The following is a 24,059-nucleotide window of genomic DNA, read 5'->3' on the forward strand; positions in this document are numbered from 1 at the left end:
GCAAACATATATGTGCTTGTTGGCTTTACAGAAAGACATTCCTTACAATTTCTTCAACGTAAATTCCAGTAATTGGTGACTTGTTTAAACGAAGCCTCCAAATCTCACTGACAGCATCATCACTCAGTAACACAGGGTGCGTGAATATCACTGGCAAGACCAGAATGGATCATCTGTCCCTGAACAAGGTCATGGTGAGCTGAAACAAGCAAAAGTAGAAACTGAGCAGATTCTTTTGTCAGTTTCTGTTGTTTGCTTCGGATCTCCAGCACCTGCAGTTCTTTATTTAATTGGAGTGATGAGTTGTCCACTTGAACAGCTGCAGTCTATGGGGAAGGGTGGGTGCACCCACAATGTTGTTTGACAGTATTTTGACCCTAGCCTATGATGGAATGGCCATACATTTCCAAGCTACAGTGGAAGTCGGAGTGGGAGAGTGGGAGGGAGCTTGCAAGCAATGGTGCTCCTGTGCATCTACTGCACTTGTCTTTGGAGGTGGTAGAGGTTGTGGGCTTACAAGTTGCTGACATTGCAGTCACCCTACATCCTAACAGCCTATAATTCTGAAGTTAGCCTGCAGACATGCTTAATCTGAGCACTTTCAGGGCTCCAATCCTACAGTGACCCTCACAAGGGAAGAATGAAACTTGATTCCACCTGTGTGGGATTCTGTTCGGAGGAGGTGATGGTCTAATGGTATTATCAATGGACTGTTAACCCACAGACTCAGGTAATAGTTTAGTGACCCTGGTTTAAATCTGTCATGAATTCAATCAAAAAACGGGAATCAAGAGTCTAATGATAATCATGAAACCATTGTCATTTCTTGGGGAAAACCCCTTCTGGTGCTCTAATGCCTGGACTCTCTCAGAAAACTGCCATCCTTACCTAGCCTGGCCTATGTGCGACTCCAGACCCTCAGCAGTTGACTCTTAAATTAGGGATAGGAAATGAACACTGGCCTAGCCAGTGATGCTCTCATCCCATGAATGAATTTGAAAGGTTCTGGGTGAATGGGATCCAGAGGCAAGGAGGCGACGAGGGAGATTTCCCACTTGGTAGTTGGGAGTCATAGATTAGCTGCCCTTGACAGAAACCAATTGACTTTTAGTTTCTGATTCTGCTGCCTAGTGGCCCATTGAAAGTTGCTCCCCCTCCAAGCTACTCACCATCCTGACTTAGAACTATATCCTCCACTATCAAAGGTCACAGTCTGGGAATGCACTCTGTAAACAACGCTGCAGGAGTACCAACATTAAACAGACTACGGAAGGCAGCTGACCACCACATTCACAAGGCCAGCTAGGGATGAGCAGGATCTGCTGGCCCAGCCCATAACAAGAAGCTAAAGCCCTGCCCTACCTCTCGAACGGAAATCTACGAGCCTAGTGAGATTCTGGTTGCTGGTGGTTGTGAACTATGCACTGAGCCCTTAGACACCGGCCTTCTGTTCGAGCCCCTCAGCCCTGTTCCAGGCTGAAACCTCTGCCAGTATTTATTTTTGTGTGTGAACCCTGTAGTAGTGTTGTCCTGCTGAGGCAGGCCGATTCTTTATGACGGCTGAGACTGCGGCATTATAGAAAGGTTAGTTTTATAGCTGTGCTTCCATTTCTACCTCCAGGAGGGCGGATGCGAGAGGCCTCTGGCCTATACTTGAAATTGACATTAATGGTGCTGGCCTGCCCATAAACAAACCCAATCACAACAGGGACTGACGCCAAGCTTATTTTTACCGATTCCCATCTGTGCCCTTTAATGGCAGTTGGCATTTGCCTGATGGGAGGCTGAAGGCTTTGAATTCCTTCACACAGCGATGGTGCCTGACGTTGTAACAAACTCCTGTAGGGAATGAGATCTCCTCTTTCACGTGCTCAGCTCTCCGCTGCGAAAGCAGTGACCAGGGGCACGGTGGCTGCGAGGTTTTAATGTCTGCTCATCTCTCCAAAGTTTCATGGATTATTTTCGAAGCTACATTTGTGCCAGGTTGTCTCCTCGACAGCCCTAAATGTGTTGTTCTATATCTGTACCAGTCAGTTCAATGGAAATGATGTCTGAACAGATGTGGGTGTGAGGATTGTACCCACCCATCATTGTAAAAACAATAAGAATCCTTTCGGAGGAGCTTGTGTTGAATTTAAGCATACACATAAATGGCATAGAATTTAAACACCAGCCTGCAGACAGAATTGGAACATCAGCAGAACAGTCCTTTAACAGAGTTACAGAACATTCTTCTGTTTTCTAGTTTAGGACAGTTCTTATCCTATGTATTTTAAGTAACTCTTGTGCATTGGGATACAATAGGGACACAGTAGCTCTCTCTTCCACAGCAATGTTTGCAATATTAACTGTGGTGTGAGGTGGGAGAGTTGTTTTGACTGTAATGCAGATGAATTTTCTCTCTCTCTCTATCTCTCTCTCTCTCTCTCTCTTTCTCTCTCTCTCTCTCTCCTCTCCCCCCTCCCCCCGCCCCCAGTTTCTCTTGCAGTGAATTGCTTGCTGTCACACGAACATTTGCTGCTTCACTGTGCTGCCATTCATTAGCTCGCTGTCACTTTTATGCTGCTAGACTGCTAACTTGCTGTCGCACGTTCATTCAATTTCTTGCACATTAACTATTGAAATTCGAAAATTGGGTATAGCCTGGGTATTGAGCTCGCAGACATGCTGCGTACAGCTCTGGTCGCCCTGCTGTAGGAATTGAATTGGATTGAGTTAGCTTTATTGACTCATGCACTGACATGAGAACAGTGAAAAGTTTATAAGTTGTTCAGGTGCAAGGTACCTAGGTACTGATTCTTGAGTACTAATTCTTAGGGGGGAAAATAGAAAAATAAAGAAATAAAATGTCCAGCACAACAGACCTTCAAAAGTACAAAATCAGAGCAAAAAAATTAGAAAAAAGTAAAGAAACAAAGTGTTCAGAATAACAGTCCTTCCATGGGTTGTGTAATAAAAAAAGAAAGAAATTAAAAGAAGAGAGTGGTTACTCTATTTCTTGGCTCTGGGCTTGAGGACCCGACCGTCCTGGTGGAATCCCAGGCTGCACCCCCATGATGCCGAAGAAAAGCCAAATGAAGTTACAGACAGACACTGCTGAAACGGAGTCCCAAAGCAACCTAGTCGAAGGAGCCATCAGGATGCAGCCATGAGGAATAAGTTGGAACCACATCCCTTTCTTGGAACCTCCTTCCTCACCCCGAGCTGCCAAAAGATGCTATTAAAGGTTATTAAATTAGAAAGGGTGCAGAGAAGGTTTACAACGATGTTGCAGGGACTGGAGGGCTTGTGTTATCGGGGGAGGCTGAATAGGCTGGGACTTTTTTACCCTGGAGCATCGGAGGCTGATGGTGACCTTACAGAGGTATATAAAATCATGAGGGGCATGGATAGAGTAAATGGCAGGAATCTTTTCCCCCCGGGTGGGAGATTTCAAGACCAGGGGGCACATTTTAATGCGAGAGGGGAAAGATTTTGAAAAAGGCATGAGGGGCTTTTTGTTTGACACAGAGGGCAGTTCGCTTGTGGAATGAACTCCCAGAGGAAGTGGTGGATGAGAGCACATTTACCATGTTTAAAATACATTTGGACAAATACATGAGTAAGAAATGTTTGGAATGTGTGGGCCAAGCACAGATAGGCAGGACTGGTTTAGTTTGGGATTATGGTCAGCATGGGTTGGTTGGGCCCAAAGGGTCTGTTTCCTGTGATGTATGACTCTAAGATTCTGGTATCCTGGCCAAAATTTATCCTGCAGTCAACAGATTTCAGAATATTTATGGGAGCTTGCTGTGTACAGTGAAAAGTTTCTCATTGGAAGCAGTGCTTTAAGACATCCAGTGGTCAGGAAGAGTGCTATATATAAATATGACAAATGCAGAGAGAGACTCATGAGGTCTGGCTGCAAATGCAGAGAAACAGAGTTAATACCTGGAGTTCGGATTGACTCTTTATCAGAACTGACTAAGACTGAACCAGCTCTGAAGAGGAGTCATATCAGACTCAAAACATTAACTCTGCTCCTCCCGCCACTCTTGCTGCCAGACCAGATGAGTTTCTCCAGCGGTTTCAGCGTTTCATTCAGCATTAGTGGTATCTTGCTGTTGTTAAATGGGTATCTTTTTTTCTTTTGGCTTTGGCAGCTTGGACAACTCTGGTTAGAGGTCAGAGTGTCTGTGTCTTCTTTACAGTGGCCTATCAGATAGGTTGGACACCTGTTGTGTCACTTGCTGGGTGGGGCAGGGATGGCGTTCCAGGTCAGGGGTACGGTCAGCCGGAGATGTCTGTGGTCAGAGGGCACCTGTCACTCAGTAAGGGCTTGCCTGGCACAGAGCTGGGCAAGGCACTGTGCAGCTGCTAGCTTTGGGCAGTGTAGTAGAAGTCTTGAAGCTGTTTTACTGTGTGATGTTACCTGAGGTGAACTACCGGAATCTGTTAGCGGGGAGATTACTGACTGACGTTCTCCTTGTTTGCAAGCAGTTACCAGTTGTCGGGCCAGCTGGCTAGCGTAACCCATAGACTGCCTGCCTGAAATGTGCTGACAGTGTCTGTTTCACTGAATAGAACTGGACCGGGGGATACGTTTACAGAATAATCAATAACTAGGACACCAGACCTAGTGGGTGGATGTTAGGATTTTCTTGTTGGCCAGTGGAAAGAAAGAAGAATTGGTGTTTGTATAGAGCTTGTCACAATGTCATAACTTCCCAAATTAATGCGCAGCCAGTAAATGGAAAGATGGGCAGCCCAGTGGCTCAGTGGTTAGCGCTGCTACCTCACAGCTCCAGGGACCCAGGTTTGACTCCAGCCTGTGAGGAGTTTGCACAGCCTCCCTGTGTCTGTGTGAGATTGCTCCGGTTTCCTCCCACGGCCCAAAGGTGTGTAGGTTAGGTGGATTGGCCTCGCTAGGTTGCCCATAGTGTCTGAGGATGTGTCAGCTAAGTGTGTTAGACATGGGAAATGCAGGAATTTAGTAGTGGGTGAGATGCTCTTCGGAGGGTCGGTGTGGACTTGATGGGTCGAGTGACCTGCTCCCACACTATAGGGATTCTATGAAAAAGAAAGGTTTGCACTTGCATAGTGTTTTTCATGATGACCAGATTTCTAACGTGGGGATCATGCTGTAATGTAGGATGTACCTCAACTAATTTACAGCTAGCAGGCTCCTACTAAAAACACTGAGAGAGGTATTAGTCTGTGGAATTCACTTCCCTAATATGCAGTAGAGGCAGAATTGTTGAATGTTTTGAACATTGTTAATTTTGAGCAATGTGGACTGACAGCAACAGGGCTGGAAATGTGGATGAGTTGAACATATCGGAAACCTGATGAGTGCCTGATTGATGAATGATACCAGGGGTATCATTCCAAATTGGGGGTCAGGACCCCAGATGGGGTGGCGAACTGAAATTCCTCAGCTTACGAGCTCTGGGGCAACAACGTCTGCCCCCTTTATTCCTGCTCACATTGTTCTTCCATGCCTTGCCACCCACACGCCCTGCTCTTTGAGGTACTGGGGCATGTTTCAAACCTCTAAACGTGTTGACAGTGGGGAGAAACTGTTCCTAAACCTTGAACTGTAGTGTGTCACTGTGACAGGGCACTTTGCATCAATTGGCTGGCACAAGTGACAAGAGTGAAAACTCTTCAAAAGGACTCGATTGTCAGCGGACATTATGAAAGGTGCTACATAAATGCAAGTCCTTTCTTTTCTATTCACGCTCAATTTTTATGATAAATGGCTGAAAGGATGTTTGTTTGCCAGATGTGACACTGAAGTGAGCTTCCTGTTAGCCGGCAGATACTGCGCATATTTTCCTGGCTACAACTTGTCCTCGCCCAACACTTCCGGCTCTTCCTGATTCAAATCGAGGAGTTGTTCCTGGAATCCCTGTGCTGAGGGCCTTATGAGCTACCAGCTGAGAGTAGGCCTTTTACAGGATGAAAATGGGATGGAACATAATCAAAAGCTTGTAATAGGATAAATCCACTCAAACCCTCAAAAGAGGAGTAAGTAATCCAAGGTAACCAATAGAATTAACTGGATGTATCCTAGGAGATCTCACCAGAATTATTATAACTGGGATGTTTGGCACGTCTGAACTCTGAGGAACCATGAGAGTGGAAAGCACACTGAGATGTCAACCGAACCCACCACCAAAGCCTGTTCCATAATCTTACCTGATACATTCTCATCAATACAATTATGCAACGGTTTCATTTTGTTTTGTTAAAAGTTAAGCCAGAACCAACTCCATCTTTCCCCTTTTACCTCCTCAAGTCAGTGACTGGAAAGAGGTGCTGATGAGCGCAGTGTGTGTGTATACGTGGGTCACTCTGTGTTTCACATCCTCGCTCTGCCTGCTACACCGTGACATCACCGTTTTATGGCAAATGGTAAGCTTCCATCCAAATTGTACTCCTTTGGTAGCACAAGACCTGAGCATTGCAGAGAAAAAGCACTTTCTGTGTCAAAATGTTTCATCTTGCACTCATCAGGATATCATGCAAGAAATACCAAAGTGAAGGGAAAACAGCGTATCTCCTGTAAGAGAGGAGAGTGCTGATTGGTTGGCCAGTAGACATGATGTCTTTGGAGAATGCACCGATTCTACCAATGTGATAACCGGCAGATAATCGGTTTGGTTTAAGGGATAAATGAGCAGAATTCCCAGGTCATCTTCAAATAGCACTGTGGGGCTGATTTATACCCACCTGCTTGGGCAGATAGGACCTTAGCTTTATATCACGTTTGGAGGGGGTGACCTTCAAAAATGCGGCACTGCCCCCATTACAGCACTAAGGTTAAACTGAGAATAGGTGCTCAGGTCTTCAGAAGTGGAACATCACTAATTCCGCAAAGTGAGGCTGCTGCCCACTCAGAATATTACACTTAAAGTTTCAAGTAAGATGCAGACGGATTGTTGAAAGAGGAGCCAAGGCTTATAGAAGAGCGAGGCTGGGGCAATAGGGGAGTGGTGTTGAGGCTATAATTAGATCTGTCTTAATCTCAACAAATGTTGGAGCGGGTTTGATTTTTGATTTGATTTATTATTGTCATCTAAATACAGTGCAAAGTTTTGTTTTGCATGCAGTACTGGCAGATCACACCATACAAAGTACATTAGGGTAATAGAACAGAGTGAGGAGTACAGTGTTACAGAGGCAGGTACAGTGCACAAAGAGTGAGATCAACATTTAAATATAAAATTTGAGATGTCCGTACAGAAGACTAATAACAGTGGGAAAGAAGCAGTTCTTCAACCTGTTGGTGTGTGTAATTAAGCTTCTGTATCTTCTGCCCAGTGGAAGAGCTTGGAAGAGATTATAACTTGGGTGGGAGGGGTCTTTCATGATGTTGGCTGCCTTTCCGAGGCGGGGAGAAGTGTAGATGGAGTCAGTGGGTGGAAAGTTGGTTTGTGTGAGGAATGTCACATTCTTGTACAATCTTTGACCTCTCGATTCAATACGTGGGACAATAGGGGAGTGTGGTTTGAGGCCATAATTGCATCAGTCTTGATTTCATCAAATGTTGGAGCGAGTTTGATTTTTTATTTGATTTATTATTGTCACATTGACCGATGTACAGTGAAAAGTATTGTTTTGCGTTGCAGATCATACCATACAAAGTGCCTAATGGTAATAGAACAGAGTGAAGAATACAAGAGAGCTGCAGAGAAGGTTCCTATTTGCTGTTTCTAGATGGACCCTGTGTTTATTGACCCTTTACAACTGGGATTTGATCAGCTGCAGGTTGGAGCTTGCTTCACTGTGAGGTTTGGAGGGGTGGAGGAGCAGAGCTGACAGAAGGGTCTGAGTTGAATGTATTGATAGAGATAAGTTATAAAATGCTTGACTGGGAGAAAAAAAAACAGAAGTTGCTGGAAAAGCTCAGAAGGTCTGGCAGCATCTGTGAAGAAAAAGTCAGAGTTAACTTTTCGGGTCCAGTGACCCTTCCTCAGAACAGTACTGAGGAAGGGTCACCGGACCCGAAACATCTTCTCTGATTTTTTTTCTTCACAGATGCTGCCAGACCTGCTGAGCTTTTCCAGCAACTTCTGTTTTTGTTCCTGATTTGCAGCATCCACAGTCCTTTCAGGTTTTATGGAGTGCTTGACTGGGAGAGGTTGAAAGTATATGTCAGGGCTGGGGCTACTGAGTGTGTACGTTGGGGATAAGGGGAGGACTGGCTCTGTACAGTGGCTGAAAACAACGATAGATGCCAAAAACTCACATACATGTTCCTTTGTATTTTCCAGCTGCTGACATCAAGATTGTGGCGGAAAAGAGTCCAACCAATGACGTACATGGAGAGAAGGGGCCAGCCAATGACGTACATGGAGAGAAGGGGCCAGCCAATGACGTACATGGAGAGAAGGGGCCAGCCAATGACGTACAAGGAGTGAAGGGGCCAGCCAATGACGTACAAGGAGTGAAGGAGCCAGCCAATGACGTACAAGGAGTGAAGGGGCCAGCCAATGATGAGGAAGGAGAGAAGGGGCCAGCCAATGATGTACAAGGAGAGAAGGGGCCAGCCATCGATGAGGAAGGAGAGAAGGGGCCAGCCAATGATGAGGAAGGAGAGAAGGGGCCAGCCAATGATGAGAAGGGAGAGAAGAGCCTAGGCAAGGAGGATGAGGCAGAGAAGGGTCTAGCTAAGGATGAGCCACATCCTGGCCCCTCCAGATCCACTGCTTTGGGCAAAAGCCCTCGAGGAAAACAAGGTATGAGAGCTTGCTGCCTGGAAAGGAGTGAGCTATTTATCTTCCTAAATCCCAATTTAAATTGGGCTGTTTGAACCAGAAAGCTGCTGCTGTTACTTTCAGTTTTTCATTTGTAAGAACAGGAGGAGAGTAGTGTATTCAGTTGGTGCAGCTTAAGGAAGATAGTGAACATGGTAACTGTTAATGACCACCCTGACCTGTTACCAGAGCAACTGAAAACCACACTCTCTTTTAACACCCTCTGAAATTCAGTGTAGGATGTGATGGATCTTAGCTTCTCGCACTTTACATTGCTTTTCCTCTTATTACCACTTAGCCATTACCATGCAGTCAATCTAACCTCCCTCAAAGTATCATTTCCTGTGAAGATAATGGAACCTCTGGCAGGTGGACTTGGTTTCCCTTTGCTGCTGTTCAGTACTGTTGCTGACTGCCACTTGTATTTGGGATATGTGGAGTGGCTCAGTGTTAGTTGTGTTCAGTGGATGATTAACTGGGGTCAGAGGCACTTTGGGACTTTTCCTCCATCCAATCTGTTTTCTCTGTGGATGACACTGTGGTTAAGGAGAAACTGTAAGTGATTGGGTTTAATTGCAGGCTGGCTGATTTGAAGTTTCTCTTGGAAGAATCAAGCATTGTTCTCAGCTTCTGACTGTTACACATTTCTTAGCCTCCCCCTGCCTACCTTCATCTCTGTATCTCCCTGAGTATGATTATTCATGATTTGGTCTTTCTGTCACCCTGTTTTCTGGTGTCTCTGTCTGCGTCTCTCTCTTCCTTTTATTTTTTGTATCACGCTCTCTCACAGTCTCTCTGTATGTCTCTCTCTGTCTTTCTCTCTCTCTCCCTTATTTGATATGACTTACTATTGTCACATGTATGTAACTACAGTGAGAAGTTTTGTTTTGCTTGCAGTGCAAGCAGACCGTAACATATAAAGATCATAGGGTGATTTACACAAAGCAAAGAAGACAAAGTTACAGAACTGAGGTTGAAAAGTTTGGAATGATTGTGAAAAGTGTGATAATAAGATGTTCTGTAGAAAGTTTGCAGAGATTCACCCTGTGTCAGTGCTGTCTTGTATCCATATCCTCTCTGTGTTTTTTCATTTTCTGTTGTTCCCAAATTGATTTAAGGTGATTGTTGAAGGAAGTAGTGAGGGAAACCTGTTTTGTTTTTAACATAGTGAGTGGTTAGGTTCTGGAATTTATTGCCTGAGATTGTGGTGGAGGCAGCTGGTAAAGGGATTTGGCTCATTGTACCTTTTTTGGATAATGTGCAGTGTTACAGTGACAGGGCAGGGAACGGTGAGTTGCTGTTGCTGGCAGCCAGTACAGACATGACTGGCTGAATGGCCTCCTGCGCAATGATTCGATACCTCTGCCCCTCCATCTGCCTATCCCACTTTGGCCTCTGTCCAGCTTCCTTTCCGTTCCTCACTGTCTCTGTTGGTCAGCCAGGTTTCATGCTCCATTGTCGTGAGTCCAGGATGCAGTCGTTCATTTTGAAACCCAGACTGATGAATAATTCAAGGGAAATGCACGCACCCATCAGATAGCTCATTGAAGATGCTGTTTATTAAAACACAGTTGATCTATTCAATGTATAATTCTTCCCTTCGCTGCAAAGATCTTGTGTTCTGTCTGTGAAACTGTTCAACAAAGCTGCATTATCGGTAGAATAAACAGGGAGCTTAATATAAACTGCATTATTCACCGACACAATTCACTGTGTGATTGTGCTTTAAATCAGGGTGCTTGTGTTAATGTCTCATTTACCGATGCTGTGCCACAGGAGCGGAATGCTTCAGCAGGTCTATCCATTCCACTTTTAAAAACTTCTAAAAAGCCTTCCATGGGATGGCATCACCACGAGGTCAGCATTTGTTGCCCATCACTGACAGTGAGGTGCTGGTGAGCTGCCTCCCAGAATCACTCCAGTCCTTGGCGCGTAGGTGCACTCACAATGACCCATTGATAGTGAAGGAATGGTGATATGTTTCCAACTAAGTGTGGTGCATGGCTTGGAGAGGAACATGCAGACAGTGGAGATCCCTTGTATTTGCTGCCCTTGTCCTTCCAGATGGAAGTGGTCATAGGTTTGGAAGGAACTGCCTAAGGAGCCGTGGAGTCTTTTTACAGAATCCCTACAGTGTGGAAACAGGCCCTTCGGCCCAATAAGCCCACACCGACCCTCCGAACATCCCTCCCAGACCCATCCACCTATAATCCACGTTCTATCTACACTTCCCCGGACACTATGGGCAACCTAGCATGGCCAATTCACCTACCCCACACACGTGGGAGGAAGCCAGAGCACGCAGAGGAAGCCCACACAGACACAGGGAGAATCTGCAGACTCCACACAGACAGTCACCGGCAGGTGGAATCAAACTCGGGTTCCTGGCGCTGTGAGGCAACAGTGCTGACCACTGAGCGTGCATCTTGTAGATAGTACACATTGCTGTTGCTACTGACCATTGGTGGTGGAGGGTGTGAATGCTGGTGGATGCAGCACCAATCAGGTGGAATGTTTTGTCCTGGATGGTGTTGAGCTTCTTGAGTGCTGTTGGAGCTGCACCCATCCAGGCAAGTGGGGAGTATTCCATCACACTGCTGGCTTGTGCCTTGTATGTAGTGAACAGGCTTTGAGGGGTCAGGAGGTGAGTTACTCGCTGCGGGATTCCCAATGTCTGACTGTTCTTGTAACCGTGTGCTTGGCTGATAAGATAAAGGAGGATCCAAAGAGTTTCTGCAAGTATATTAAGGGCAAAGGAGTAAAAGGTCTGTGAATAATGACCCTTAAAGATCAACAAGGTCATCTATGTGGGGAGCCACAGGAGATTGGTGAGATCCGAAACAAATATTTCTTGCCAGTTTTCATGAAAGACATGGAAGCTAGGGAACTCAGGAAAATAAATAGTGATGTGTTGAAAACAGTCCACATAATAGAAGAGGACGTGCTGGAGGTCTCAAAGACATGAAGGTAAATAAATCCCCAGGACCTGATCAAGTGTATCCCAGGACATGGTAGGAAGCTAGGAAACAAATTGTGAGTCCCGTAGCAGAGATGTTTATATCATCCACAGCCATGAGTGAGGCGCCTGGAGGGTGGCTAATGAAGTGCTGCATGGAAAAGCCAGGGCACTACAGACCAGTGAGCCGAATGTCAACATTGGAGGGGATTCTGAGAAACAAAGGCAAGGACTGATTAGGGATAGGCAACATGGCTTTGTGTGTGGGGAAACCAATGGTTGAGTTTTTTAAAGATGCGATCAAGAAGACAGACGAAAGCAGAATGGGAGACGTTGCCTCCATGAACTTTAGCAAGACTTGCAGTACGGTTCAGTGTGGTAAACTGGTTTGTAAGTTTAGATCCAAGGAGAACTAGCCAGTTGAATACAAAATTGGCTTGACGGTAGGAGACAGAGGCCAGTGACAGAGGATTATTGTTCACGTTGGAGGCCTGTGACCAGCGCTGTGCTGCAAGGATCGGTGCTGGGTCCGCTGTTGTTTGTCATTCACATAAATGATTTGAAATAGAATTTGAGGCATGGTTTGTAAGTTGCAGGTGACACCAACGTTGGTGGCAAAGTGGACAGTGGGGAAGGTTATCTCAGGCTACAATGGGATCTTGGTCAACTGGGCCAGTGGGCCGTGGATTGGCAGATGGAGCTTAATTCAGGTAAATGTGAGATGTTGCATTTTGGTAAGGCAACAGGGCAGGACTTTGTACAGTTAATGATAGGGCCCTGGGGAGTGTTGTCGAAAAGAGAGGCTAGGAATGCAGGCATATAGTTCCTGGAAAGTGGTGTCACAGGCAGACAGAATGGTGAAGCAGGCATTTGGCATGGTGGCCTTCATTGCTCAGAGCTTTGTGTATAGGAGTTGGGGCATTGGCTGTACAGGGCATTGGTGAGGCCACATTTGGAGTACTGCCTGCAATTCTGGTCGCCCTGCGTTGGGAAAGATGTTGTTAAACTGGAAAGGATGCAAAAAAAGATTTGCAAGGATGTTACCGAGACGCAGTAAGTTTGAGTTATAGGGAGAGGCTGAATAGGCCAGATCTTCATTCCCTGGAGTGTGGGGGGCTGAGGGGTGACCTTAAAAAAGTTTATAAAATCATGAGAGGCACAGATTGGATGAATGGCCAAGGTCTTTTTTCCCCAGGGTAGGGGAGTCCAAAACTGGACAGCATAGGCTTGAAGTGAGAGGGGAAAGATTTAACAGGGACCTGAGGTGCAACTTTTTCAATTATAATTAAAATTACATTTAAAAGGAATTTGGGCAGGTACATGAATAGGAAAGGTTTGGAAGGATTTGGCCCAAATGCAGGCAAATGGGACTAGTTAAGTTTAGGAAAGCTGGTCATCATGGCCGAGTTGGGCCGAAAGGTATGTTTCCTTGCTGCATGACTGTATGACGCTACATAGCGAGTTCAGTTGAGTTTCAGCAAGAAATTCAAGCCCACACTCCACTTCAGACTTTTCAATCAATGTGTTACACAAACGTCGTGGATGTACTGCCAGAGGAAGTGGTGGATTGTGGATACAGTTACAACATGTAAAAGACATTTAGATAAGTACACGAATAAGAAACGTTCGGTGGGATATGGGCCAAGTGCACGCAGGTGGAATTATGGTCAGCACAGGCTGGTTGGGCTGAAGGGTCTGTTTCCATGTTGTATGACTTTATGACTCTACTGTGAGCTGGAGTCACTGAGTGGGATCTGCAGCAGTTTTTTATTTTGTTCATTCATCGGATGTAGGTGTCACTGGCAAGAAACCAGCATTTATTGTCCTCGGACTGAGATGCCTTCACAGAGGGCAGCTATGAGTTAACTACATTGCTGTGGGTCTGGAGCCACATGTAGGCCAGACCAGGTCAGGATGGCAGATGTCCTTCCCTGTCATTAATGGGATTAATGAATCAATGGGTTTTCTTTCATGGCAGTCGGCAGCGGTTGTAATTCGTCTAGCTTTTTTATTCCAGATTCCAAATTTCCCTGTCTGCCACGATGGAATTTGAACCCACAGCGTCTGGATTATTAAATGTAGTGTCATTACTACCACACCACAGTTGCCCCCCCCCCCCGTATTGTTGACACCGTCTGTCTGGCACACCTGACACTGGCCTATGCCGCTGACCCCCCTGACCCGGCTCCCAGGCCTGCAGCTCATACCGCCTGCAGTAGGCAACAGAAATTTGCAGTCAGTGCAGAGCCTGCCTCTGTGCCAACGCCAGCGAGATAACAAAGCCTCTGCGATTTAATAGTAAAACTGCTGAGGTGAAGGCATAAACTCGGAAGATGGTATTTGGCATCAAATTTTGTGCATTCACCATCTCCGGCCCAGTTGGAACAGGCTGCAAAGTGGGTGTTATGCCTCTGAAGGTCATTTTGTAACTGAATGCAGGCACAGTTTCCTGATAGCCTGTTGTGCAGGTGTCGGGGCGGGGGGACTGCGTGTTGATGTGCTTATGTAATTAGATTCGCTGTCTGTGTTGCAGGTTGAGGTGTTGTTGTAAATGCAGGGTGTGAGGACTTGGTCCTCTCTATGTGGTTTTATCTTAATCAGCAGTCTTGGCATTAGATTCTTGGCCTGTTTCACTGCATCATCTTGTGTCTTCAGTTAAGAGAAGGTGTCTGTTTTTGGTCTGGATACCCTGTGCTTATAAAACCAGAACAGCTGACATCCCTAAAATAAGTTCAGTAAATGGAGCCCTTCAGGGAAGAACTTGCATTTATACAGTGACTTGAACCAGCTCAGGAGATCCCAAAGCATCAAAGTAAGTGCTTTAAATTTTATACTGTAGGAAAGGTGACAGCTAGCCTGTGAACAGCAAGATCCCTTAAACTACAATGAAGTAAAGATTAGATCATCGCTTCCTTTAGTGATTTTTGGCTGAAGAATAAGGATTGAGCACGACAATGGTCAACATTTCCCCCCAACAGAGGTTGATAAAATCATGAGGGGCATGGACAGGGTGAATAGACAAGGTCCTTTTCCCCAGCCTGGGGGAGTCCACAACTAGAGGTCTTAGGTTAAGGTGAGCGGGGAAAGATTTAAAGGGGACCTAAGGGGCAACTTTTTCACATTGAGGGTGGTGTGTGTATATAAGGAGCTGCCAGAGGAAGTGGTGGGGGCTGGTACAATTACAACATTTAAAAGGAATCTGAATGGGTATGTGAACAGGAAGGGTTTAGAGGGATAAGGGCCAAATGCTGACAAATAGGACTAGATTAATTTTGGATATCTGGTCAGCATTGATGAGTTTGACAGAAAGGTCTGTTTCCATACTGTATGTCTCAATCTGACACTGTGACTGTAATCAGTAAGGGAACGAGGGGTTATGGGGACAGAGTGGGAAAGTGGAGTTATGGAATATCAGATCAGCCATGATCTTGTTGAATAGTGGGGAGAGTCGATGGGCTGAATGGCCTAAATCAGCTCGTAATATTTTATGGGCGTATGGCCTTCTCCTCGACAAATAATGATATGGGATCTCCAGTGTCCACTGGAGAGGCCAGCCACAGGTTCAGCTTAAAATCTCATCTCATAGGCATTACCTCTAGCAGTGCAGCGCTCCCTCAGTGAAGAGTCAGCCTGGGTGTGTGCTCAAGTCTCACAACTGGGAATTGAATTCTCAGCCTTTGCACCAAAAGGCACCGGTATCCACAGAGCCATGGCCGATACCTAGTGAGATCACCAGCCTGCATTGCCTGTATCCCAAGGAATGTAAGACTGTTTGAAGATTTCACTTTTAGCCATGTTGACTTTCTCCAAGTTGTCTGGGAGTGCCCATGCTTTTGTTGACCCTGAGTGCAATGAGTATAAGCCTCATACAAGCTGCCATGACAGTTCAGCACTGAGGGACTGGTACACTGCCAGAAACACCGTCACATCCTGTGAATGAGACATTAAACCCAATTCAAAACCCAGAAACCCAGGCTCAAAACCGTGACAAAGGGTCTGCTTCACCACATCCAACCAGAGAGTCACTGAGAAAATAATTAACGAGATAGCAATGTGTGTCACACCAATTTTGGCAGCCCAGTGGCTCAGTGGTTAGCACTGCAGCCTCACAGCACCAGGGACTAGGGTTCGATTCCAGCCTTGGGTAACTGTGTGGAGTTTGCACGTTCTCCCTGTGTCTGTGTGGGTTTCCTCCGGGTGCTCCAGTTCCCCGCCACAGTCCAAAGATCTGCAGGCTAGGTGGACTGGCCATGTTAAACTGCCGGTAGTGTTTAGGGATATGTAGATTGAGTGGGATATAGGGGGATGGGCCTGGGTGGGATGCTCTGAGGGCCATTGTGGACTTGTTGGGCTGAAGGGTCTGTTTCCACACTATGTTGATTTGTTGAATACCAGGCAGTGGGCAGTGTGTACAATGATGGCGTGGGACCTCCTTCTGCCCCTCACAGGGGCAAAGACAACTCCCCCTTGGAAGGTGAGATAACAAGTTGTAGAGCTGGATGAATATAGGCCAAGCAGCATCAGAGGAGCAGGAAGACTGACATTTTGGGCCTAAACCTTTTCTGAAGAAGGGTCTAGGCCTGAAACATCAGGCTTCCTGCTCCTCTGATGCTGCTTGGCCTGCTGTGTTCATCCAGTTCCACGCCTTGTTATCTCAGATTCTCCAGCATCTGCAATTCCTGCTGTCTCTTTCCCCCTTGGAAGGTGCTGCATTGGCAGATCCCAGCTCCAAGACCTTGGGACAAGGAAGGCAGCCGTGGATCTATCACCAAGGGTAAAATGACGAAATCGGGAGAGTTTGACCAGCATTGGGATGCAGTGGATGAGTGCTGGGGTTTGGAGAGCAGATGGGTGGAAAGGACAGTGAGTGCTCCCGATACTTCCAAAATGGCTTCCGCCCACCTCCCACCCTCACCCAGAGATTGCACTCCTGCTTCCCTCCTGCCCTTTTAAAAACTTTCAGAAAATAGGCTGCCAGCGCCAACCAGATTATTACACAGGCAGCATAATATTAGGGCCCAGAATTGTTTATTGCATTAATTGATTTAATGCTGATCCCTATTTGGGGGCGAGCTTGGGGGAGAGGGTGGGAAGGTGAGGGCCTATTTCATGTGCCTAGCCCGACCCCCACTGAAAGCCCTCAGTGGTGGCTTACACAACTTAGCCCACGGATTCCAAGAAATTGTTTGAAATGGAGCAGTGGTCAGTGGTCACCCGCACTGTTCGGCTAGACCAGGAGCTAACACCTTGGGTTAGATTATCCCAGGACTCTGACCCTGGGACTGAGTGTGGGGTCTCAGGAGAACGGCTCAGCAATCTTCCCGGCGACAGACCCCTGATTTGTTACCTTCACATTAACCACCTGCCTATGAAGGATGGTGGGCAGGCTTGTGATTGGTGCCTTTGTGATTGGTGCCATTGTGATTGGTAGACTGAACCAATACTGGTTGTTCATCTTTTGTTTCAGTTCACCTGATTGAGCCATTTCAGATGGTTAAGTGGCATCACTGTGGGTCTGGAGTTACATGTAGACCAGACTGGGTGAGGATGGCAGATTTCTTTTGCAAAAAGCCAAAAGAGATCCAAATGAATTTCATGGTTATCGGTAAGCTGGCTTTTCATTCAAAATTTTGATTGAATTCACATTTCAAGATCCAAATGAATTTCATGGTTATCGGTAAGCTGGCTTTTCATTCAAAATTTTGATTGAATTCAAATTTCAACGTCTGCCATTGGTGGGATTCAAACTGATGTCTCCAAATCATTTGCTTGGGAATCTGGATTGGCTGTCCTGTGAATTCAGGCTCTTTTTGGCTAACTTGCTGCAATAGCTGGTGAGTCGTTGAGTATGATGCATTACTGTGGATTCATCGAGCCATTATAGTGTCATAAGAACTAGGAACAGGAGCAGGCCATCTGGCCCCTCGAGCCTGCCCCGCCATTTAATAAGATCATGGCTGTTCTTTGAGACTCAGCTCCACATACCCGCCCACTCACCATAACCCTTAATTCCTTTTATCTTTCAAAAATTTATCTAGCCTTGCCTTAAAAACATTCAGAGAGGTAGCTTCACCTGCTTCACTGGGCAGGGAATTCCACAGATTCACAACCATTTGGGTGAAGAAGTTCCTCCTGATCTCAGTCCTACATCTGCTTGCCTTTCTTTTGAGGTGATGTCCTCTCGTCCTCGTTTCACCTGCTAGCGGAAACAATCTCCCTGCCTCCACCTTTATCTGTTCCCTTCATAATCTTATACGTTTCTATAAGATCTCCCTCATTCTTCTGAATTCCAGTAAGTATAACCCCAGACTACTCAGTCTCTCCTCATAATCCAACCCTCTCAACTCTGGAATCAACTGAGTGAATCTCCTCTGCACCCCCTCCAGTGCTAGTAATATCACTTCTCAAGTAATGAGACCAAAACTGTACATGGTACTCTGGCTGTGGCCTCACCAGGACCCTATTCAGCTGCAGCATAGTCTCCCTGTTTTTAAACACTAAACCTCGAGCAATGGCAGACAAAATTCCATTTTCCTTTTAAATTACCTGCTGCATCTGCAATCCCACCTTCAGCGATTCACGCACAAGGACACCCAAGTCCCTCTGCACAGCAGCGTGCTGCAATTTTTATCATGTAAAACATAGTCCGTTTTGCTGTTATACCTACCAAAATGGATGACCTCACACTTATTAACGTTGTACTCCATCTGCCCGACCTTTGCTCACTCACTTACACTATCTGTATCCCTCTGCAGACTTTCAGTGTCTTCTGCACTCTTCGCTCTACCACTCACCTTAGTGTCATCTACAAATTTTGACACACTGCACTTAGTCCCCAGCTCCAAATCATCCATGTAAATTGTAAACAACTACGGTCCCAACACTGATCCCTGAGGCACATCACTAGCCACTGACCACCAACCAGAAAAACACCCATTTACCCCTACTCTTTGCTTTCTACTGGTCAGCCTATACACTCATCCATGCCAATACATTACCTGTAATACTGTGCAACTTTTATCTTATGTGGCAGCCTTTGGTGTGGCACCTTGTCAAATGCCAGCTGGATTTCCAGATACACCACATCCACAGGTTCCCCATTGTCCACCATGCAAGTAATGTCCTCAAAGAATTCCACCAAATTAGTTAATGACCTACCCTCCATGAACCCAGACTAGGTGTTCCCATTGGGACAATTTATACCTAGATGTCTTGTTATTTCCTCCTTAATGATAGATTCAAGCATTTTCCCCTCTACCGAACTTAAGCTAACTGGCCTATAGTTATCTGCTTTTTTTCTACTTTTTTAAACAGCGGCATCACGTTGGCTGTTTTTCAAGCTGCGGGAACCACCCCAGAGTCCAGTGAATTTTGGTGAACAATTACTAGTGCATTTGCTATTTCCCCCATCACCTCTTTCAGTACCCTGGGCTGCAGTTCATCAGGCGCAGGAGACTTGTCTACCTTTTAGCCCCATTAGCTTGCCCAGCACTGACTCCTTAGTGATAATGACAGTTTCTAGGTCCTCACCTGCTATAATCTTCTTGCTATTAGTTTTCGGCATGTTATGTGTTTCTTCCACTGTGAAGACGGACATGAAATAACTGTTTAATGTCTCGGCTATTTCCTGATTCGCAGTTACTAGATTGGCCTTCTCATCCTCTAAAGGACCAATGTTTACCTTTGCCACTCTTCTACGATTTACATATTTAGACCATGAGACCATAAGACGTAGGAGTAGAAGTAAGGCCATTCGGCCCATCAAGTCCACTCCGCCATTTAAATCATGGCTGATGGGCATTTCAACTCCACTTCCCTGCACTCTCCCCGTAGCCCTTGATTCCTTCTGAGATCAAGAATTTGTCGATCTCTGCCTTGAAGGCATCCAACGTCCCGGCCTCCACTGCATTCCGTGGCAATGAATTCCACAAGCCCACCACTCTCTGGCTAAAGAAATGCCGTCTCATTTCAGTTTTAAATTTACCCCCTCTAATTTTAAGGCTGTGCCCACGGGTCCTAGTCTTCCCGCCTAACGGAAACAGCTTCCCAGCGTCCACCCCTTTCTAAGCCATGCATTATCTTCTAAGTTTCTATTAGATCTCCCCTCACCCTTCTAAACTCTAATGAATCCAATCCCAGGATCCTTAGCCATTCATCATATGTTAAACCTACCATTCCAGGGATCATCTGTGTGAATTTCCGCTAGACAAGCTCCAGGGCTAGTATGTCCTTCCTGAGGTGTGGACATAGTATTCTAAATGGGGCCTAACTAGAGCTTTATAAAGCCTCAGAAGCACATCGCTGCTTTTATATTCCAACCCTCTTGAGATAAACGACAACATTACGTTCGCTTTCTTAATCTCAGACTCCGCCGGCAAGTTAACTTTTAGAGAATCCTGGACCAACACTCCCAGATCCCTTTGTACTTCTGCTTTATGAATTTTCTCCCCATTTAGAAAATAGTCCATGCCTGTATTCTTTTTTCCAAAGTGCAAAACCTCACATTTACTCACATTGAATTTCATCAGCCATTTCCTGGTCCACTCTCCTAAACTGTCTAAATCTTTCTGCAGCTTCCCCACTTCCTCAGTACCACCTGCCTGTCCACCTATCTTCGTATCATCGGCAAACTTCGCCAGAATGCCCCCAGTCCCTTCATCCAGATCATTAATATATAAGGTGAACAGCGCGGCCCCAACACTGAACCCTGCGGGACACCATTCGTCACTGGTTGCCATTCTGAAAAAGAGCCTTTTATCCCAACTCTCTGCCTTCTGTCAGACAGCCAATCCTCAGTGCATGCCAGTAGCTCACCTCGTCAGCAGCCTCCTGTGAGGCACCGTATCAAAGGCCTTTTGGAAGTCTAGATAGATAACATCTACGGGGTTTTCCTCATCTAACGTACTTGTTACCTCTTCAAAGAATTCTAACAGGTTTGTCAGGCACGATCTCCCCTTACTAAATCCATGCTGACTTGTTCTAATCTGACCCTGCACTTCCAGGAATTTAGAAATCTCATCCTTGACAATGGATTCAAGAATTTTACCAACTACCGAGGTTAGGCTAATCGGCCTATAATTTTCCATCTTTTGTCTTGGCCCTTTCTTAAACAAGGGGTTACAACAGCAATTTTCCAATCATCTGGGACTTGCCCTGACTCCAGTAACTTTTGAAGAATCACAACCAAAGCCTCTGCTATTTCCTAAGCCACCTCCCTAAGAATCTGGGATGTAGCCCATCGAGGCCAGGAGATTTATCAATTTTTATACCTTTTAGCTTTTCTAGCACTTTCTCTTTTGTAATGCCTACCATACTCAACTCTGCCCCCTGGCCCTCCCTAATTGTTGGCATACTACTCATGTCTTCCACTGTGAAGATTGACGCAAAGTACTTATTAAGTTCTTCAGCTATTTCCTTATCTCCCATCACTAGCCTTCCAGCATCAATTTGGAGCAGCCCAATATCTACTTTTGCCTCTCGTTTGTTTCTTATGTATTGAAAGAAGCTTTTACTATCATTTCTAATATTACTAGCTAGCCTACCTTCATATTTGATCCTCTCCTTCCTTATTGCACTCTGTTTGTTTTTGTAGCCTTCTCAATCTTCTGATTTCCCAGTGCTCTTGGCCACTTTATAGGCTGTCTCTTTTTCTTTGATATAATTCCTGACTTCCTTTGTCAGCCATGGCTGTCCAATCCCACCCCGGATAATCTTTCTTTTCTTTGGGATGAACCTCTGTACTGCGTCCTCAATTACACCAAGAAACTCCTGCCGTTGTTGCCCTACTGTCTTTCCCACTAGGCTCTGCTTCCAGTCGATTCTTGTCAATTCCTCTCTCATGCCCTTGTAATTACCTTTATTTAACTGTAACACCATTACATCCGATTTTTGCCTTCTCTCTTTCAAACTGCCAACTGAACTCTACCATGTTATGATCGCTGCCTCCTAAGTGTTCCTTTGCTTTAAGATCTTTTATAAAGTCTGGCTCATTACATAGCATTACATTCCAGAATAGCCTGCTCCCTTATGGGCTCCATCACAAGCTGTTTCAAAAAGCCATCCTGCAAACATTCTTTGAATCCCCTTTCTTTGGATCCACCGGCAACATTATTCACCCAGTCCACTTGCATATTGAAGTCTCCCATGATCACCGTGACCTTGCCTTTCTGACATGCCCTATCTATTTCCCGGTGCTTCTTGCGCCCCTGGTCCTGATCGCTGTTAGGAGGTCAGTACATAACTCCCATTATAGTTTTTTTGCCTTTGTGGTTCCTCAACTCCACCCACACAGACTCCACATCCTCTGACCCTATGTCATTCAGTGCCGTAGATTTAATTTCATTCTTAACTAACAAGACAACCCTGCCCCCTCTGCCCACCTCCCTGTCTTTTCGATATGTTGTGAATCCTTGGATGTTTAACTGCTAGGCCTGAACTCCCTGCCACCATGTCTCTGTGATGCCTACCACATCATAATCAGTCACGAGGATTTGTGCTGTTAATTCATCTACTTTGTTGGAAATACTACCAGCATTTAGATAAAGTGCCTTAATGCTAACTTTGTTATCATTATTAGAGAGATTGGAAATCCTGAGATGCTTCAAGCTATCCTTCATTTTTGCTGTATTCCTAGTCTGCCTCAAGTTTAAACCCACCTGTACACATGCTATCCTGTTGCTTAACTTTCCATTTAACTCCACACTCCCTGTCTCTTTCGCTTTCCCTTCCCCCCCGACTCAGAAGGAATGAGGGAGGAGTTAGCTAAGGTAGAAACTTAGTAGAAACTTTTGCTGCCTGTTTTTATATTCTGAGCTAGTTTACTCTCATAATCTGTCTTACTTTTCTTTATAACTTTTTTGTGGCTTTCTGTTGGCCTTTAAAGATTTCCCTGTCTACTAGTTTCCTACTACTCTGCCTTTTTGTATGTGTTTTTTTTCAATCTTATACTTTCCTTTATTTCCTTCAACATCCATGGCTGGCTCTCTCTTTTCCTACAGTTCTTACTTATCACTGGAATATACTTCTGCTGAGTGCTGTGAAAAATTGTTTTGAAAATCCTCAATTGACCCACCATAAAGTTTTTGCTCCCATTCTACCTTAGCTAACTCTTCCCTCATTCCTTCATAGTCACCTTTGTTTAAGCACAGGACATAGGTACTGGATTTAACCTTCTCATGCTCCATCTGTATCTTAAATTCGACCATACTGTGATCGCTCCTTCCAAGAGGATCCCTAGCTGTGAGATCATTAATTATTCCTGCCTCATTACACAAGACTAGATCTAGGATAGCTTGCTCCCTCGTAGGTTCCATTAGATATTGTTCAAGGAAATTATCATGGATGCATTCTATGAACCCCTCCTCAAGGCTGCCATGACCGACCTGGTTTGACCAATCGATATGTAAATTAAAATCCCCCATGATAATTGCTGTACCATTTTTACATAGAACATAGAACATAGAACATAGAACATAGAACAGTACAGCACAGAACAGGCCCTTCAGCCCACAATGTTGTGCCGACCATTGATCCTCATGGATGCACCCTCAAATTTCTGTGACCATATGCATGTCCAGCAGTCTCTTAAATGACCCCAATGACCTTGCTTCCACAACTGCTGCTGGCAACGCATTCCATGCTCTCACAACTCTCTGCGTAAAGAACCTGCCTCTGACATCCCCTCTATACTTTCCACCAACCAGCTTAAAACTATGACCCCTCGTGCTAGCCATTTCTGCCCTGGGAAATAGTCTCTGGCTATTGACTCTATCTATGCCTCTCATTATCTTGTATACCTCAATTAGGTCCCCTCTCCTCCTCCTTTTCTCCAATGAAAAGAGACCGTGCTCAGTCAACCTCTCTTCATAAGATAAGCCCTCCAGTCCAGGCAGCATCCTGGTAAACCTCCTCTGAACCCTCTCCAAAGCATCCACATCTTTCCTATAATTTCCAGAACTGGACGCAGTATTCCAAGTGCGGTCTAACCAAAGTTTTATAGAGCTGCAACAAGATCTCACGACTCTTAAACTCAATCCCCCTGTTAATGAAAGCCAAAACACCATATGCTTTCTTAACAACCCTGTCCACTTGGGTGGCCATTTTAAGGGATCTATGTATCTGCACACCAAGATCCCTCTGTTCCTCCACGCTGCCAAGAATCCTATCCTTAATCCTGTACTCAGCTTTCAAATTCGACCTTCCAAAATGCATCACCTCGCATTTATCCAGGTTGAACTCCATCTGCCACCTCTCAGCCCATCTCTGCATCCTGTCAATGTCCCGCTGCAGCCTACAACAGCCCTCTACACTGTCAACGACACCTCCGACCTTTGTGTCGTCTGCAAACTTGCTGGCCCATCCTT

General features: G+C 45.6%; 1 protein-coding gene across 5 annotated transcripts in view; it reads left to right on the top strand.

The window, feature by feature from the left end:
- The window catches only part of map7d1a (MAP7 domain containing 1a), a 248,191-nt gene that overhangs the window by 120,361 nt on the left and 103,771 nt on the right, over nucleotides 1–24,059 (top strand). For 4 of the 5 annotated variants that reach the window (XM_059654254.1, XM_048558096.2, XM_059654255.1 and 1 more), the window contains exon 2: nucleotides 8,259–8,723. In XM_059654254.1, the coding sequence (XP_059510237.1) occupies nucleotides 8,259–8,723 (465 nt within the window). Of the gene's footprint in view, nucleotides 1–8,258; nucleotides 8,724–17,185; nucleotides 17,303–24,059 lie in introns of those variants that run through there. The other variant, XM_059654257.1, reaches the window with a different exon arrangement.

Source organism: Stegostoma tigrinum, chromosome 24 (assembly GCF_030684315.1).
Source record: "Stegostoma tigrinum isolate sSteTig4 chromosome 24, sSteTig4.hap1, whole genome shotgun sequence".
In the NCBI taxonomy this organism is placed as follows: domain Eukaryota; kingdom Metazoa; phylum Chordata; class Chondrichthyes; order Orectolobiformes; family Stegostomatidae; genus Stegostoma; species Stegostoma tigrinum.